Genomic DNA, 18392 nt, shown 5'->3' on the forward strand with positions numbered 1-18392 from the left:
CGAACACCTCTCATCGCTAAATATCATTATGACCATCGTGTAAGTCGGAAGATTGGTTGACTGCGTCAAGATTTTTTTAGAAAGGTTTTTACACTCCGTGATTCGCACTAAGACGCGACTTACTGACTGTGAGGCGGATTCAGAAAATTTAAAGTCAAAGTTGAAAGAAGTTCAAACGACTGTAGACAACTTAAAATCATCCACTCTTCGGGTGGACTTTGGCTCATTGTAAACTTTAAAGGTCTTTCATGCGGTTGATATAACCGAGACGAAAACTGTACAGATAATTCAATTAGTATAAATTTTGAAATATTCAATGCAAAAGAAGGGAAGAATATTGAAGATTTCTCATGCGTAGGTGAGTCCTTATTACGAGATAACGTATCTGTGTCAGACACTCGGCTCATCTCTTGCCGTCATAATTTTTGTATTGGGAACATCGATCTACGCTTTTATTTGCATGCATTTTTGCGCTAAGCTTCGTCTGATGCAATTCAAATTAAATGATATTGGCGCCTCTACAAGTACCAAAGAGTTTACCGAAATCATCAGCGAGCATCGGTACCTTATCCGGTGCGTGGATATTCACCTTAGTATTGGGAACGAAAATATATAGCTGTGACACCTGGTGGCAAAATAATGCGTTAACGCGAGTGGGCCATATTTAGTGTTAAAAAACTTCCGTCATCGGATCTTTTACGGAATATCGATTCTTTGCGTAATAACTAAAGCTTCACAGCTTGCACGCAGTTTTCTGTACTTTTCTATCCGCGTGATTGACTTTTAAGTTTTAACACTTTGTCGATAGCCCAGTTCTCGCCGCCATATTCCTTAGCCACACCCCCATTTTCGTTCTCAATGCCATATGTGTACAGTCCAAAATCACAAGCGCCACTTTTGTATGTCGATGATGTTTTTTACGTAGATTTGCAAAAGACGTCGAAGATCTTTACAGTCCGATGCTACTTCTGCATATTCTTCTGAGTACACTGCTTATCTGCCTCACCATGTTCAAGATCACCAGCATGACGGTAAGTGACAATGCCTTGCGAAGCGACGAATTTGCGTTAGCGATGAATATAATATTATCATTCGTTCCAACAGATACATGATGGCGCTATGGAGTTCACAGTTTCAGCTGTTTACTTTTCAGCCACGTTTTTCCAAATTTTTGTATTCTGTTGGATGGCCAACGAAGTCTTCGTAGTGGTAATAAGCATAATGATAAACTTGGCAGTATGATTAGCGCCGTGAAAAGTAATAGGTTAAATTTCATAACGTTCATGAAACATCCGTATTTCGCAACTTCAACATTGTCGGAAATTCAGTAAACCGCGGTTGCGCAAAATATACTCATATTGTGAAAACTTGAGTTTTTCAAAGTCATTGTATAATTGCAAGTCATTAAGTGCCCCTCATTGTTCAATTACATTAACGTTACTAACTTTGACCTCGTAAAATTGTAGTTTTCCCCAAGATCAGATTCATGGAATCCCGTGTAATAAACAATTCTACGTACTCGTTTTTACAGAGTGACAACCTGGCTATAGCAGCGTACAATTCCCACTGGTACGAGGCTCCAATTCGTATTCGACGTGGGGTTTTTCTAATGTGCATGCGAGCTTATAAGCCAATCGTTTTGACGGCTGGAAAATTCTTTCCCGTTACCCTGGCCAGCTTTGGTTCCGTACGTAATTAGAACTTCTGAAAATTAGCCACGCTTTGCCTCTATTTATAAAATTTGTCATTCACGTTTGCTTCCAGGTATGTAGTACGGCTGTTTCTTACTACACTCTTCTAAGGTCGATTCAGTAACATATTGATTGGAAACATTCATTGGAAATAAAATACTCGACTGTGCGGAAAATTAATTTAATTTAGTCTAGACGTTTAAAACAAAATATCTAATGGCTGTGTTAAGTTCAGCACATTATCCAACGGCATGGATCAAGTCGCTCTTCTGTCTCGTTCATGTTCAATCCTCATTTCGATATGGCTCTGCTAAGATTATCCACGTAGTCTAACCCGTACGTGAAAGACTGCGGAATGGCGAACGCAGCAATGATACTTTGATGATACTACAAATAGCGTATACTTTTGCATAATTTTCTGTCTAACTCGTAAAATTGCAGAGTGAATAATGCATCGGACACCAGCGAACACGGATGAAAGGGCAGGCTGGTGATATTGGAGTAATCGTACCTACGAGTAAATTTTTCAACGACCTGATGTGTTGCGCCTTGGGATAAAAGATTGATATCCTTTACTCCTGCAGGCAATTCTATTCAAGACAGCAAAAACAACTCGCCACCGATTGTCAGTATTCGTGCCTACAACAGCCTCATAATATCTATCTTCTTAAACGGCTAGCAACTTGACTCTAAATTTTCACATCAGTAAATAATACTACACAGACCTTGAAATATAGATATCCGTGTTGCAAAAGTGTTTTGTTTTTTGAAAAGTATCTACTTCTTTCACGATTCATTGAAGCTTCATACCAGTATCAAAGACCTTCATAAATGTTGGACTAAATTTCACGACGGAATCAGAGCAAAATAGTTGAGACCAAGTCTCCCTAGAGTATAAAATTTCAGGTGCGACTCGTAAAAATTAGATGATTCATTAAACGTAACGATCTTAGCGTCGCATCATTGAGATGACATCAACTGATAATACGAAATTCGAGAAGGTAAATGTTGATAGACATATTCGAGTGATTAATCTCGGCAGTCGTATGCTGGGTTGTCGTCTGCTAGACGCCAATCCAGTGACAGTGAAGAAGGTGGACGTACTTTTGCGGGTGTTCGTCATGGGCGGCATGTCCTACGTTCTGATCCCAGGTTTAATGGCAATGGTAGAATTTATCAACGATTTAGGTTACGTAGCTGAAATAGGCAGCAACGTGTTAGGCGTGGTTGAAAGCGTCTGTTTCCTCGGGAATAGTTACTATCAAGAATCGAAGTGTAGATATTTGGTGCAGAAAATCCATCGCGAGTTTTGGGCAAGCCCTTTACCTCCGGATCTCTTGAAACACGTCCAATGGTTCGAACGTATTTCCATCGGCATAGGCCTCTACGTTTTCACGGTTTCTCTATTAGCACTGACATTCTATAGTAGCATACCTCCAATCTTCCACAACTTCGATTTGTACGAAGACATCGATGCTATGCGACGGACTCCGCTAATCGGCAAATACTTTTACGACCAGCGCGTAAGTCCACTCCGGTCGTAGATAAGGTTTTTGAAAAAACAAAATACACAGTTTGAAAATAACAATGACAACGATCCCAATGAATATTCTGAATTTCTGCCTAGGTGAGTCCCAACTACGAGATAACGTATGCCTGCCAGATACTCGGATCGTTCCTTACGGTAACGAGTTACGTTATCCTTACTTCAATCTACGCTCTCATCTGCATGCATCTTTGTGCCAAACTTCGCTTACTTCAAGTGAGATTAAGCAACATCGACGCTTCGACGAGCAACGAAGAGTTCGCCGAAATCGTGCACGAGCATCAGTACCTTATTCGGTACGTAGCCATGGAGTTCATGCGGTTGTTTCAAAAGATTTTCTCAGTATCTCGACACTTGGACTTTGAATTCTGATCGATTACTGTTCGACCTTGTCGCAGGTACGCCGACGACCTCGAAGATATTTACTCCCCGGTAATTCTGATACACTTTATTCTCAGTACTGGTCTCATCTGCCTTGGTGTGGTCAAGGTAACTGGATTGCCAGTAAGTAATAATCCAAACATTGAAAGGTCAAATAAAGGCATGTCTATGCAACCTAATCGTATCCTAATTTCTAAGAGATGATAAATCGTTACATCAATCAGCCGATCGGTACTTTCGTATACCGTTGTATTGAGTGTTAAATCGGAGTATCCACTGCATGAATGGTCATTGTAAACGGTCCGTTCAACGATTGTCTCATCTCCTGAACGAGGTAATTTGCATCGAGAATGACGAATTGTAATTTACTGCCACAGGTACAAGCGGGTATGATGGAACTCGTACTGTTCATAATGTACTTCGCCGCTTCTTTTTTTCAAATATTCGTATTCTGCTGGATGGCCAATGAAGTTTTCGTAGAGGTAATCTCCCAGATATTGATCCAGATCTATTTCAGTGATAAAAAAACAAACCTCAAAAACTTGATTACAAGAGCACTCTTTCGACCTTGACCATTCGACATATAATTTTGTAAACAATTAAAGGGTGTATTTTTGACAGAGCGATGATTTGGCCAGGGCAACCTACGATTCTCGGTGGTACGAAGGATCGAGGCATGTTCAACGCGGGATTCTTCTGATCCTCTTGCGTGCTCAAAAGCCAAGCGTTTTGACAGCCGGAAAATTTTTTCCCGTTACCATGTCGAGTTTTGGTACGGTACGTGGTGTGGGTGGATAAATTTAGACTCTCTGTAATCAGACCACGATCTAAATCGCAAATACTGTCGACGAAAATTAAATCACTCGAGTTATGATCTGATTAATAAATATGGACGCTACGATTTGCTTGCAGGTTTGCAGTACGGCTATTTCTTACTACACGCTTCTAATGTCAATCCAGTAAATTGTTAACATGTGAATGAACGATGATGACTCTTGCCTACTTGATCTGCACTATTGCAACAAGAAGTGACAAATTTACCGTGTAGCAAATATAGATTGATGTTCGTGGAAAAAAAAAAAAAACAACTGTCATTCGAAATAAAATTACCTCGATATTCGAGTCTAGCTTTATTAAATTCAAAATGAGTTCGATAGACTCTGGTGCGAGTTATATCAATGAGTAAATAAACAAATCGGTAAATTAATTATCTTCCTAGATATCCGATATTGCGTGGTTGCAATCCAACAGGGTTCGTTCTCGTCTCACGTTTCACGAATTAAACCTGCGTTTGCAAGGGCCATTTGTCTATGACCTAGATTTTCAACGCGATAATTAATAAATATGAAATATCGAAATAAAAACGTGTGATTCGCGCCTACCAATTTAATCTCTGGTCCCTACAATGAACAAAATTATACAAGATGAGGGGTACCGTTACAAGTTGTAATCATTACCGGAACTATAATATCATTGTGGTCCAATGAATTTCCCCCATCGAAGATGGGAAGACTCGTTCCATTTAAAATGGTCTAATCGAAGCTTGCCGAAGCCACAGATCGCAGCCAGAATTTCGCGCGAGATGATCGTCAGTGACTTGATCAACATCGCATTCTGAGTTTACGATACTGGAGGACAGGATATACATCGAGGAACTTTAGTGAATAAGTAATTCTTTGTAAACCTGATTAGTTTATCAAGTTACACAACCCCCGATTTTTCACCTCCAGGATTGGCAGAGAAAAAACAAAAAGTTGTGCAATCGCCGTTAAGAGAATGTAAGTAAAACTATGAATGATTATCATGATTATGTTGTGAATGTTTACAACAAAACGAGGGAACATATTGTCAATCTAACAATGCGACAACTATAAGTGTCTCAGATTTTCGATGTTGAAAACATCCATTCTTCCGGACCATAATAAACAAAAAATTTTACTCCAGCCTCAATTAATTGACGACCACTGTAATTCAATGTTGAGCTGTCACTGAATGAATCCCTAATTGCGCTTCCGTGTTTTTTTCCTTCATTTTTTCATCGATTCTTTGCACAACCGAAAGTGTACGGTTTTTTCTCCTCGCTTCTTGTTCGGTAGTTATTTACTCAATCACCGCAATAACCGTTGCTCAAATAAACGCGAATCGAACACTCGAGTTACTTGTTCGTGGGAAAAGTTACTTAGCGTGACGAGGGGAGATGAGACCAGAACTAATCAACCAGAAAGTATCCTAGTATAGTAAAGCCAATCGTGACACGCGACATTACTTCACTTCTTCCGTGTCTGATATTATCCCTTTTAAGTCCATCCACTTAGCCAAATTATTTCGTAAAAAAAAATTGATTTCCATAAAAAGTTGTACTAACTGAACTATGAAAATGATGTTCCTGCAACAGAATCAAACTGCTCCGAGTCGTCAAGATGAAGATCATGCTACTCATCCTTCTGATGTGTTGTCTGACTGTCATCTGCTGTTCCGAGATGATCGAAATCAAGAGCCCAATAGAAACGCGTCACCAAAACTCATCCGATCTACTAGACGATGTGATCCTTGGAAAGAATCCCCCAAGTCTTGACTTTGGCAAAATTCCCACCGACACTGGTGACCTGAACCTGACCTTCGTTCCTTGGCCCATCACTAGAAACACCCAAAACGAAAACCAATCGTCAAATTCTGATGACTTGAGGCCCGTAGCGAGAATCTCGAAAAGTCTTTACTCGTCTGCTGTTTTTCCCTCTGCAAGATCTTCTGACGAGCACCAGATTGTGAGTGAAGAAAAATTTGTGCGACATTGTTTTCCTTTCCAAACTAAGTTGGGCAGTAAAGATCGAGAAATAGCTATTGTAATAAATAATTTTCCATGTGACTTATAGATTCCTGTAAGGCAGTCATCCTGGGAGGAAACTTCTCCGATTATCGCTAACAGAACAAACAATTACAATACCGGAACGTCCGCTATCTCGCAACAAAATTTAGACCATAGAAGAACTCTGCGACGCGACAGAGAGCGAAGACGAAGGAACGAGGCGATCAATCATCAGTACCCCAATACAGGATACGGTGAGAACCCGGAGGATCTCGACGCGGACTATGCACCCCAAGAAAATCATTATTCTCCTTCAACGAGTTACGGAGCGGATTACACCGACTCATACTCACCAAGTACGATGCACAACACTCGATGAATTTAGTTGGAAAATTCGATCCAAGAATAAAGTAGATCGAATGGCAAAGTATTTATAAATTGGCGATTTATTAACGATTCGTTTGATTTTTGCTCGCAGGCTTTCCAGATCAAGTAATCGATCACCTACACGGTCCAGAGAAGTACAGTTCTTTCTCCACTGGTTCGGGCTACAGGAGCAACAGATACTACGAGAACAGCGAGGAGTCATCCTCGTACCCCGGAAGTCCGGAGTCCTGGCATCCTCATCACCATCATCATCATCCGCGACCGCCATTGGCCTACCAAAAATTGCCCGCCTACTCTTCGTGCGGCAATCCAGGCCGCGGAGAACCGACTCCATCCTTGATCGGCTTGCTCTCAGCGATCGGTTCCAACCTACTGAACCTCTTCAAAATCGGCCTGGGCAGCAGCCTGTCGATAGCGATACCGCTGATAGCTCTCAAGTTCTTCCTGATCCCGTTGAAGATCTTCAAGTTGATTAAAATCGCGAAAATCCTGCTAAAACTCTTCTTCGTCGTACCGTTCATCCTGCGAGTATTCGCCCCGTCTATTTACTCGGCAATCACGCATCACGGGGTTGGATTTGCCGAGAGGATTGCCGAGGTTCGAACGGAGGAGAGCAGAGGCATCTTCGATCAACCCGGCGATAATTCCACCCGGTGGAACGTCCTCGGAGTTAACTTGACCGAGGGCTTCTTGGCGGAAGCGACAAGTGCTCAAAAATGCCCCAGCAGAGTCGCCTGCGAGTTGGGCTCGTATTTGGCTAGCAGGAGCAGGCTACCTGAAAATCTGAGCAGATTTCTTCTTCACGCAAACGATTCTGAGGCGGGCAAAGACTCCCGCATTAACACCGGTAACGAGAAAAAGGAAAGGGAAGAAGTTACCAGCGTTTTTATTACAGCCCTGATCCAACGCTGGACTTACGATCGGTGCAACGTTTATGCTTGTGGAATTTCTCTCTAATAATGATAAAATGCGATAGCGTCTCTGTGCTCGGTATAATTATCTCAGCGAGAGAAACATTAATTGTTCTTATACTTGTTATATACATGGAGCATTCCATACCAATTCAACTAGGGTTTCACCCTCACGCCCTTATATTTGGTTCGCGATTTTTTATATTGCTGTTCCAACTCTAAAAAGCAACCCGAATTTTTTTCAGCTTCTTCTAGCCCCCCTGACGTCCCCATTGTGCTTCAAATCATAATATTTTGACAGCGATTGCGACATTTTTTAAAATTATGAATAAAAATGGCATACATTCTGTAGTGTGATAAAAATTTCAAGATAGTTGTTGTGTTAGGAAAGATAGATTGAACCCGGAAAATTAGAAAAAAAAATTGAAATTACTAAAATAGAATTATTATTTTGTCAACAAATTTATAGAAAAATTACTGTTTTGCCTGCTCACATAGATTTTGGCATGGATACTTTTGATTTTGACTACTGCATTTTTGTAATTTTTTTCATCATTTTCAAAAATGTCGCAATCACTATCTAAATATCATCAATTCAAAAGCTCTGGGGGCGTCTGGGGGTTAGAAAAATATAAAAAAAATTTCGATTGCTTATTAGAGTTGAAATAACAATAAAAAAAAACACGGACAAATATGCCCTACATACATATGCATAGGAATCTGCTCAGAACAGTTTAAACACTTTTTTATTATATTATATTTATTATAGCTTATAAGAAATTGTACCTATACAATGTATTACGATATACCTATACACTGGCCAGCCCTAACATAACAAATATATTTATACTATAGATAGACGCAAAAAAATAAAAACTAACGCTTCGAACTTTAAAATCCCTGAAAATCATGACATGGAAACGTCTGATCTGATAGTTCAAGATTCTTGAGAAAAAATAGAACAAAAATTGCAACAATATAATGGAACCTTCTCTTCTCTCTCTCACTCTCACTCTCTCTCGCTCTCTCTCTCTCTCCCTGTGAATGTTTATAATCTCATAATATTCCATATCCGCAGAACCTCACCTACCAGGCAAAGATTGATCTCACTACCACGGAACTTGACAAAAACCGAAAACGACTTGACGGTAAGTATAATATTTTGCTCATTCGATTCTTTGATCATCTTTTCGTAAATTTACTGATCGTTCCTTCGTACTGGATAAGACCGTGAACATTTGTTGATGAATTTTGAGGAAATAATGGAGAACTGAAAAATATAATACAAAAATTATTGATCAATATTTTAATGACCGGACTACGTTTTCTCTCCAATCCAGGTACAGTTTCCGAACGAATAACGAGATCAAGCAACGACGGTCAGTCGTCGTTTCGACTAGACGAGGATCGGCAGAAAAAGGAAGCGACTGAACAGTTCAGTCAGAAGAATTTGGGATATAATCAGCACGATGTTTCGTCTCTGGAGTGTTTATCGTGGCGGCAATACCACCGTGAAAATAACCGTCGACCGCGTCCGTTCGTAACACCGGCTTCAAAATCACCGACGGTTTTGACAAACCCCGTAAAGATGCTGTCCAGCCAAGAAACCGCGTAGCTTGTCCCAATTTACGTTGTGCAGAACAACAAATCCGGCGCAGCCGATAACTTTATGGCCTATGGCGAGAAAACTACGACGGTAGATGATAACAAGAACGTCTTGATTGACCTGTTGCACGATAATCAACAGCCGCCCGCATTTACAGGGTCGAGTACACTCAACAGCCTGGAATTTTTTCAGACGAATATTTTATTTTCCGATCCAATTTTTGCCGCGTACTTGGCTGGATTTTCGGGCTTCTTCAAAGGCTTGCAAGTTCCCCACTTCGACAAAGATTGCTCGATGTTAGTCCAAGCTTTGCCTATTTTTCTAGTCAATAATTTCATCGACGCGTTGATCAAGGTCGGTAAAATGCAACTGGTGAATAGTTTTACGGTAGTTTATAATTTTATACATATCTCTCAAGAGCCATACTAGTCGGGAATTGGCCAGGTTTTGCTAGTTACCCAATTCGATTTCCAAACGAGCTAAAGCAATAGATGATTGCACATTTCAGGTACTTCAAACTTTTGGAATTAGCGCGACTAAGTCCCCCCCCCTTTTACTGGTCTCATACTCATCTCGTAAATCAACTATTCATATATGCCTAAATATCTTGTTCTAGACGTGATAGAGAAGAGGTAATTGGGTATCGGATATAGGGATGTAGAGAATATGTTGAAAATGATTTCAGACGAAATGCGATATAGTTTTTAGGAAAAATCTGTACATTTCCTAAGCGTAACAATGTAGTTTTATAAAATTTCTCTCTGTTCGTGACGAAACTGAAATACAGAGACATATCCTCAAAGTTGACCCATGGATCCATGTCTTACAACGCTTCGCCGACCGGGCGAATCGTCAATTCCGTAACCTGTAAGTTTATAAAATTGATCAAATTTAAAAAACAAAATGTGTGACACTGTTGAACACAGAGATGGAATGAACTATTATGCAGAGCGTAAAACGTGAAACTTGAAAATATACATATTTAAGAAGCAGCGAGGATGAAGCACGTTTTAAATCGTCACCTGAACATGTTCCGGGTTGCCCAATACGTAGATAACTGCCGCAGCTATGTTTTCCGGCTTGAGACATGGAAATTTGCTGAACAAACCCTCGGGGTCAGGAACACCAGCGGCCCGAGCGATGTCCGTCTTGACAACTCCGGGACTGATGCTCTGGAAAAATACCATGAGTCCAGCCTCGCTCCGATTTTTATAATCGTGGTAAGTCTTCCTGACAAAAGAACTACAATTAAGAATTGCTTCCTGACACTCAAGTCTTCTCACCGTAATTTTAATCTTGCTACCAACAGCCACGAGATCCCGTCTCACTGTTTCCGTCATGGCAGTAATTGCGTGTTTAGCGCTTGGACACAGACTGCAAGGGTTCTCGAAGGGGATCCAATGTCCTGCAACGCTGTGGAAACACAATAACATCGTTAATATTCTTTTGGTACTCGCATGTCATCGCTTCTTTATTCACAGAGATGAATCTCGCACGATTGATCGTTCACCTGTTGATGTTGATAATGTGACCCACTACGTTTCGCCTTCGCATTGAAGCCACAGCTTCTCTCACACCTACGGCAGGTGCCATGACATTGAGCTCGAGTGTCTTCCGAAAACCTTCAATATCGTCATCTAAATCAAACAATGACAAAACAATTAGGTACAAGGAATGAGCGATGAACACGTGCTTGGACGTCTGACAGTTATTAGCACAAGTCAAAAATAAAAAAAATCCTCAGTTTTCATTGCCTACCAATGAATCGCTTGGGAGTCCAAAGACCAGCATTATTAACGAGGACGTGGACGCCTCCAAATTCGGTATCAACCCATTTAAAAACGCACTGAAATTTTTCCGTGTCGGTAACGTCGCACTGCTTCGGATAAAACTTTCCCTTGGCTCCCTCGAGCCGTTTTTCCAGTGCTTCCAAGTTCTCCAATCGCCTGGCAAGTCCGACGACCAACAATCCCTCCTTGACGAGAGCTTCGGCGATTTTTTCACCGATACCCGCACTGGAACCGGTCACAATTGCAGCTTTCCCGGCCCAACGATCCATGTCTTCAGAGTGACTTGAACTACCATTAATGATACGCGTGCACATCTTTATATCCATGTAACTAAAGACTCCACCCCTGCGCAATCAGCGCGTAGACCCCTCTCGTCGCTCGTTTCGTTATCTTTTCGATAAAAAAAATCGTCCCGGTAACTTGGAGCACGAATACCACGAACCGCTGGTCCCAAAAGATCAAAAACCATGAAACGGAGGACCTGGACAGACCTGGGTCCGTCAAACTACGGAGCGCAGGATCTAGACGCCGAAAACCACGAAGCGGAAGCGGTATTTTTAAAAATTTCCCCTCCATTGTGGGATTGATATCTCGGTGTAGGGTTATCTCAGAATAAAAACAAAATTTTGTAAATATCGATACAAATGTAGCTATCGTTGCACACGGCTGTGCTGTACTGTACTGATTTTATTTATTTATTTTTTTTATTATTATTATTATTATTATATGCAGAATGATGACGGCTAGAATAAAAAAAAGGGGTCTTGTTAATGAAAGAAATTTTAATCCGTCGGCATTTCATGAGTGAAGAAAAAAAGAACAGCCCATATCTTGGTTAATTTTAAATATTTTGTAATCAAAATTTATGTAAAACAAGTTTAATATACACTTAATAAAATACCAACAATCCGATTACTTTAATAATTAGTTATCTCTGTGAAAAATATTCTTAAAAATCTGTCGTTTTTTTCGACCATCACAGTGGCCTTCCCTCTTAATAAATAAGATTAGTTTTTCATATTTTAAACTTATTATTACATATTATCCAATTGCCAATGTATACAGCAATATTAAAGTACCGGGAATAAAGGCTAACTTCGTATATTATGTTATAGCTTATAATAATTTGTACCTATACATTGTATTACGATACATGCACTGCCCAGCCTAAAAATAATAAATATATTTATACTATAGACAGGTGTAACAAAATAAAAACTACCGCTTCGAACTTGTGGAATCTCTGAAAATCATGACATGGAAACGTTCGATCTGATAGTTCGCAATTGTTGAGGGGAAGGGAAAAAAAAATTGCAACACTATAACGGAATCTTCTTTTCTCTCTCTCTCGCTCTCTCTTTCTTCCTCTCCGAATTTTTATAATCTCACAATATTCCGTATCCTCGATTACTTACGTATTGTATAATCTCAGAAAGAGAATTATTTCTCTGTATTGTACAGATGTGACTCGATGTCAGCTAAAATTTTTTACCTGGAATCGAGAGTCTGGCTCATCATAATTACACGGTGTACCAGCTACTACTCAGCAATGGGAGTTTCAGGTGCAGTGCATCATTCTGCCGGCGTATTTCCTACGTGAAGTTACGTTATGTGAAAACTCGGAATAATCTGTTACGATACGCGACGAATCGATATGACTTCACCGATCTCAAGCATTATTGTGCTACTCCTTATTACGGCAAATTCTTGTCTCCTATGGCCCCTGACACAAAACGATGTTCCGGAATCACCATCGAACCCGAAGCACCTCCTCGAAGAATTCGAAGCACAGAACCTCACCTACCAGGCAAAGATTGATCCCACTGCCTCGCGAGTTGATAAAAACAGAAACCGACTCGACGGCAAGTATAATATTTTGCTCATTCGATTCTTCGATCACCTTTTCGTAAATTTACTGATCGTTCCTTCGTCCTGGATAAGACCGTGAACATATGTTGATAAATTTTGAGGAAATAATGGAGAACTGAAGAATATAATATAAAAATTATTGATCAATATTTTAATGACCGGACTACGTTTTCTCTCCAATCCAGGTACAGTTTCCGAACGAATAACGAGATCAAGCAACGACGGTCAGTCGTCGTTTCGACTAGACGAGGATCGTCAGAAAAAGGAAGCGACTGAACAGTTCAGTCAGAAGAATTTGGGATATAATCAGCACGATGTTTCGTCTCTGGAGTGTTTATCGTGGCGGCAATACCACCGTGAAAATAACCGTCGACCGCGTCCGTTCGTAACACCGGCTTCAAAATCACCGACGGTTTTGACAAACCCCGTAAAGATGCTGTCCAGCCAAGAAACCGCGTAGCTTGTCCCAATTTACGTTGTGCAGAACAACAAATCCGGCGCAGCCGATAACTTTATGGCCTATGGCGAGAAAACTACGACGGTAGATGATAACAAGAACGTCTTGATTGACCTGTTGCACGATAATCAACAGCCGCCCGCATTTACAGGGTCGAGTACACTCAACAGCCTGGAATTTTTTCAGACGAATATTTTATTTTCCGATCCAATTTTTGCCGCGTACTTGGCTGGATTTTCGGGCTTCTTCAAAGGCTTGCAAGTGCCCCACCTCGACAAAGATTGCTCGATGTTAGTCCAAGTTTTGCCTATTTTTCTAGTCAATAATTTCATCGACGCGTTGGTCAAAATCGGCAAATTGCAACTGGCCAACAGTTTTACGGTGCCGTTTATCGTCTTGAGTGTGATTAATTTCATTGTGTATTTTTTATTCCTGGAAGAATACTGCCCCCCTACCTTATAATAATAAAGATGTTCAAAGTCTTTTGCGTTTTAAAGACCATTGTCAATGAATATTCCGATGATTAAAATTATCGCAAGTTTTAGTTTATTTAATTTACACAACCGACATTTTTTCCAGTTTAATTTTACTCTAGATGAATCGAAGCTTTTCTCTTGATGTATTTTCTAAATCACGCTTGATCCTGGAATGTTTTTGAAATGGAAAAAGCTTCCTCGGCCTAATTGTTTGGCACATTGATGCGATTTTCTTGATTTTTCAAATCAAGACATCTGCTGTTAGTGATGCCTACAGGCTGAGAAAATAAATCCTTAAATTCGGACCATTCATAACTTAATTCCGAAAATATCACGTAGGCAATGTGCGTCATTGTAAATGGAATATTTCCGTAGGTATTGAACAGCGGAGGATTGCTGAAATGTTATGACGAATGTTACGTAAGTCGAAGAGTGGGAAACTGTTTTGCATAAGACTAATCTTATACTGCAAGAATATAATTCGTTGTTGGCGCATAAAAAAAATGTTATAACGACCCTAATAAACCTGTGTTCACTTCAATCCATCATTATTACGCTGTCCCAAGTTTACTGTTACAATTCTTGGATTTCTCGAGCGGCCGGGACTCGTCGCTCGTCAGTAAATATTTTATATATCATCAAGATACCTCGCAGCTAGAGTCTGATCCTTCCAAAGAATCATCGACAGCTTTGTTATATTCGTATCGTCGCATATCGTAAAAAAAGGTAATCTAACCGCACCCTTGAAATCGTGTCGAGCACGTAAACCTAACGTTACGATCTGTGAAATTTACTCCGACACTTACGCATTGTAACCTTATTTAGAAAATGACATCTGTCATCTTGACATCCGTCAGCCCAGACTTGCCTCACTGAGCAACGCGATTCTAACCTAACACCTTAGAGCAAATCGAGCTGACCTAACCTGAAAATTCTTGATATTTGAAGAAAAAAAAAGAAAGAAACGCGTCGCGCCGGAAGGCCGATGATCAATCAAAATAATAAAATAGATTCTTATGACAATGCCAATCCTTAGTTTTATAGGTTGAACCATTTTATTGACCATTAGCAGAGTGATTATAACTTGAAGCACACCGGGCTAACCTAACCTGGAAATTGTTAATATTTGAAACAAAACAAACACGCTACACGAGAAGACCAATGATCAATCATAATTATTAGATACACATTTATGACAATGCCAATGCTCGGTTTCGTCACTTTAACCCTTTTATTGACCAACTGTCTCTGTAATGTAGCGTCTTCACAGTTCGTCGAAATGGCATCTGACAAGGAGGACCAAGAAAATATATTTAACCAGATGTCCAAATCCAACGATAAATTTACCAATAGATTTTATTCGGTAAGTTGATAGTTTTATCCAGAATTTGTTCAGCTTTGTAATTTTTGTGGAATAATAATCCGACTTAAAATGCAAAAACTTGTTGAAGAATTGTCCAAATCGATTTGGCGCATTCTAAATTTGGAGGAAAAATGATGACCGATGTATATCAATATTTCAGATGGTTGCACCCAAAGTTGGAGGCAATACTGTCTGTTCTCCGCTAAGCGCTCACATGATTCTATCTATATTGACGTACGGAGCACGAGGGAAAACTGCGGAGGAATTGAGAAGCGCTCTTTACCTACTCAGCGACGACTCTCTGACCCAGAATGGATTCAAGTCCCTTCTACAGTCGTTGAATGTAATTCTTTTGCAATTCCGTAATATCCGAGAACAAAAGGAACGAAACAAACATTGTATCCATAAACTGCTGTTCATCGCAATTCAACAATCAAAAACCCTTCACCACAAATAACAATTGCATACTTTCTTGCCCAAGTTTTTTTAAGTTAAGTATACGATATTATGCAAATTAGTAAATATTTATCATCATTTTTCTTTCCAGAATGCTACAGGGCTTGAAATCAGTTTGGCAAACGCAATTTATATTCAGGAGGGTATAACTCTGATGCCTGAATTTTTGTCTATGAATTCGAAATACTTTGATTCAGATACACCGAGGGTTGACTTCAAGAACAGTGTGGAGTCCACTCGACAGATAAATTCTTGGGTTGAAAATCAAACCAACAACAGAATCAAGAACTTATTGTCCGCTGGTAATTTGATGCAGTTGCTCAATTCCGAGACAGAATTCGCCGGTGATACATAACTGGAATCAATTCGAAAATATTCAACTCATTCCTTTGAAATTTCAATATTCAAGAGTTATCACGCGTCAACTTGAAAAGTTTTAAAATCGTGACAATTATTTTCTGCATCAAGAAAAACTCAATTCTTCGTACACGTCAGTTGAAAACCATGAACATCTGTATAAAAATCACATTTTCCATCAGATGCAGTGAATGAATGGACTAAAATAATAATGATAAACGCTGTGTACTTCAAAGGGAACTGGGCGAACAAATTTAACACCGAATACACAGAGAATAGACCATTTTATATTACAAAAGATACTAAAAGACACATTCCTACTATGTATACAAAGTCTGAGTATGCTTACGCAGAGTTAGAAGAATTGAATGCCAGAGCAATTCGACTTCCATACTCAGTGAGTGATCGATACTAAAAGAGCGGCCCTTGGACTGCGTAATTGACAGAGATTTTTTTATATTGATATTATATTGCTTTCAGAACGATGACTTCAGTATGCTCATTATACTGCCGAACGAAATTGAAGGGCTGCGGAATTTAGAACAAAATTTCAATCGAGGAAGTATTGAAAGTACTTATTGGAGATCGGGCAAAGTAGAGTTGTTCTTACCCAAGTTCAAAGTTGAATCCACAATAAACCTTGAAGAAATTTTACAAGAGGTGAGTCCGCAGTTGATTGGTACAAGAGTTCAAGTCTTGGTATTAAAGCCTTTAGGCAATACAATGTTATTTTGTTTTCATTATTTCTGTTCCACCTTAGTCACAATAGTAAAATTTTCTGCATCAAATGTGACATAATTTTCTTGCAATATAACTATTATTACGTAACCTATAGCACCATTACTGAATGACAAAGAATTAAACATAGCAAACAAGGTAAGGAAACTTTGTAAAAATTTTTGAATTTTTTTCATTCGCGCCACTGAGAATCATCTCGATTTGTTCGCATTAGGCATACTGTCTTTATCAAATCATTCAACAAAATTCTATTGCTTATCATTTCAGATGGGGATAAAGCAGGTATTTACCGATTTTGCAGACTTGAGTGGGATTTCACAAGCCCCATTAAAGGTTGGGCACGTCCTTCAGAAAGCATTTATTGAGGTCAACGAGGAGGGATCTGAAGCTGCCGCAGCTACTTGTATGTATTTTATACTAAATGCCAATTAATCTGGAATGGATTCTAGTCTGAAATTTCAAAATTGCTATAAAAATCAGATTATAACTTTTTCCATACAGTCATTTTACTCTTCTAACACTTCTATCTCAATAATTGTCCAAATAAAATTATTGACATATACAATATTTTTTATTCCACAGTGGTTCAAATAAGATGCAGAAGAATGGCGAGTCCGCCAGAAGTCTTCGATGTCAACAGACCATTCATGTTCGCTATTCAACATAAGCCGAGTAAAATTCCGATATTCGTTGGCAGTATTAGAGATTTACAGATGCTTCCAACAAAAGACGAATTGTAACTAGATTCACTGTTTCTCAAGGGGACAACACGCTAATTGCAATGTTGGTCTTACTGTTAAACAATGCTGGCCTTCAAGTATATGTACTGTCTAATTACAAATCCTATCGCCTTCTGTGGTATTTTACGTATATGTATTCACTGTACATATTGTTACGTTTGAATTTAACAATTTATATCTCAAATTTCAGAAAAAACAACGAAACTCTATTGATCTATAATCAGTATTTACGTATAAACATCTAACATTGTATTTATGCAATTTGATGAATTGCGTTGCTGTATTTGAAATTAGTTTTATCAAACTTGCACGACAGTCATAATTATCATGAAACATTCATAACTCCTACAATTGTTCGACAGCTTTTTTCTTTATATTTGTATTGTTATGTCACGTAATCATTTTCACTATCAAATTAAAATCCATATGAGTAATTTAATAATAAATTAGATCATATAGATGGATTGACAAACATTTCTGTATCAAGACAATACATTCCATATCTCTGCTCTATGTATTGATATTATTAACATTACTAATATTGATGTTATTATTATTATTATTGCTATTATTATTATTATTATTATTATTATTATTATTATTATTATTATTATCATTAACTCGAAAAAGTATTCAAATATATTTATTGATCATGTGTATGTGTCAGAAAAAGAAGCTGTTTGAAATAAAAGACACTCGATGTTTTAACGGCGTGTTGTGTGATCCCAGAATGTAGAACGATAAAATTTGAACAAGTAATTATACAAAATATTTTCATTACTCGGTTACAAAACGGAGTTATAACCACATTAAATTGT

General features: G+C 39.0%; 4 protein-coding genes across 6 annotated transcripts; 3 read left to right on the forward strand and 1 right to left on the reverse strand.

Moving 5' to 3' along the window:
• Window positions 1-1815: 1815 nt before the first annotated feature.
• On the forward strand, window positions 1816-4937 carry LOC124219869 (odorant receptor Or2-like). Its single transcript, XM_046628072.2, has 7 exons — window positions 1816-2027; window positions 2133-3214; window positions 3319-3533; window positions 3636-3741; window positions 3996-4100; window positions 4240-4390; window positions 4531-4937. The coding sequence occupies exons 2-7, from the start codon at window positions 2660-2662 to the stop codon at window positions 4587-4589; spliced, it is 1191 nt and encodes a 396-aa protein (XP_046484028.1). The 5' UTR covers window positions 1816-2027; window positions 2133-2659; the 3' UTR covers window positions 4590-4937.
• A 207-nt stretch (window positions 4938-5144) lies between these two features.
• LOC124218549 (uncharacterized) lies at window positions 5145-8122 on the forward strand. The gene is made up of 4 exons (XM_046625088.2): window positions 5145-5396; window positions 6014-6383; window positions 6492-6780; window positions 6903-8122. Exons 2-4 carry the CDS (start codon window positions 6039-6041, stop codon window positions 7766-7768), a joined length of 1500 nt encoding a protein of 499 aa, XP_046481044.1. The 5' UTR covers window positions 5145-5396; window positions 6014-6038; the 3' UTR covers window positions 7769-8122.
• Window positions 8123-10007: 1885 nt separating this feature from the next.
• Window positions 10008-11447, reverse strand: LOC124219486 (farnesol dehydrogenase-like). Its single transcript, XM_046627088.1, has 5 exons — window positions 11087-11447; window positions 10839-10965; window positions 10612-10741; window positions 10351-10500; window positions 10008-10193 (listed from the first exon to the last, which is right to left on the reverse strand). Exons 1-5 carry the CDS (start codon window positions 11442-11444, stop codon window positions 10152-10154), a joined length of 807 nt encoding a protein of 268 aa, XP_046483044.1. The 5' UTR covers window positions 11445-11447; the 3' UTR covers window positions 10008-10151.
• Window positions 11448-14218: 2771 nt separating this feature from the next.
• On the forward strand, window positions 14219-18172 carry LOC124219483 (alaserpin-like). Of its 3 annotated transcripts, none has more exons than XM_046627080.2 (8): window positions 14219-14646; window positions 15191-15283; window positions 15444-15626; window positions 15831-16041; window positions 16279-16493; window positions 16577-16756; window positions 17102-17237; window positions 17417-18172. In XM_046627080.2, the coding sequence occupies exons 2-8, from the start codon at window positions 15200-15202 to the stop codon at window positions 17572-17574; spliced, it is 1167 nt and encodes a 388-aa protein (XP_046483036.1). In that variant the 5' UTR covers window positions 14219-14646; window positions 15191-15199; the 3' UTR covers window positions 17575-18172. The 3 variants fall into 3 exon arrangements, with proteins under 3 accessions (XP_046483036.1, XP_046483035.1, XP_046483034.1); XM_046627079.2 differs by having other exon boundaries at window positions 14220-14646; window positions 15180-15283; XM_046627078.2 differs by lacking the exon at window positions 14219-14646 and having other exon boundaries at window positions 14686-15283.
• Window positions 18173-18392: the final 220 nt, after the last annotated feature.

Source organism: Neodiprion pinetum, chromosome 5, assembly GCF_021155775.2.
Source record: "Neodiprion pinetum isolate iyNeoPine1 chromosome 5, iyNeoPine1.2, whole genome shotgun sequence".
Taxonomy (NCBI): Eukaryota; Metazoa; Arthropoda; class Insecta; order Hymenoptera; family Diprionidae; genus Neodiprion; species Neodiprion pinetum.

Bases quoted from the DNA above. Each gene is read 5' to 3' on its own strand.
- LOC124219869 (XM_046628072.2), top strand. From the start codon at position 2,660: ATGACATCAACTGATAATACGAAATTCGAGAAGGTAAATGTTGATAGA. The intron at 3,215-3,318 runs GTAAGTCCACTC...ATTTCTGCCTAG, and splicing joins AATACTTTTACGACCAGCGC to GTGAGTCCCAACTACGAGAT. The intron at 3,742-3,995 runs GTAAGTAATAAT...TTACTGCCACAG, and splicing joins TCAAGGTAACTGGATTGCCA to GTACAAGCGGGTATGATGGA.
- LOC124218549 (XM_046625088.2), top strand. From the start codon at position 6,039: ATGAAGATCATGCTACTCATCCTTCTGATGTGTTGTCTGACTGTCATC. The intron at 6,384-6,491 runs GTGAGTGAAGAA...TGTGACTTATAG, and splicing joins CTTCTGACGAGCACCAGATT to ATTCCTGTAAGGCAGTCATC. The intron at 6,781-6,902 runs GTACGATGCACA...TTTTGCTCGCAG, and splicing joins CACCGACTCATACTCACCAA to GCTTTCCAGATCAAGTAATC.
- LOC124219486 (XM_046627088.1), bottom strand. From the start codon at position 11,444: ATGGATATAAAGATGTGCACGCGTATCATTAATGGTAGTTCAAGTCAC. The intron at 10,966-11,086 runs GTAGGCAATGAA...TGTTTGATTTAG, and splicing joins GACTCCCAAGCGATTCATTG to ATGACGATATTGAAGGTTTT. The intron at 10,194-10,350 runs GTGACGATTTAA...ATAAACTTACAG, and splicing joins GCAACCCGGAACATGTTCAG to GTTACGGAATTGACGATTCG.
- LOC124219483 (XM_046627078.2), top strand. From the start codon at position 15,113: ATGACAATGCCAATGCTCGGTTTCGTCACTTTAACCCTTTTATTGACC. The intron at 15,284-15,443 runs GTAAGTTGATAG...TCAATATTTCAG, and splicing joins TTACCAATAGATTTTATTCG to ATGGTTGCACCCAAAGTTGG. The intron at 16,757-17,101 runs GTGAGTCCGCAG...TTATCATTTCAG, and splicing joins TTGAAGAAATTTTACAAGAG to ATGGGGATAAAGCAGGTATT.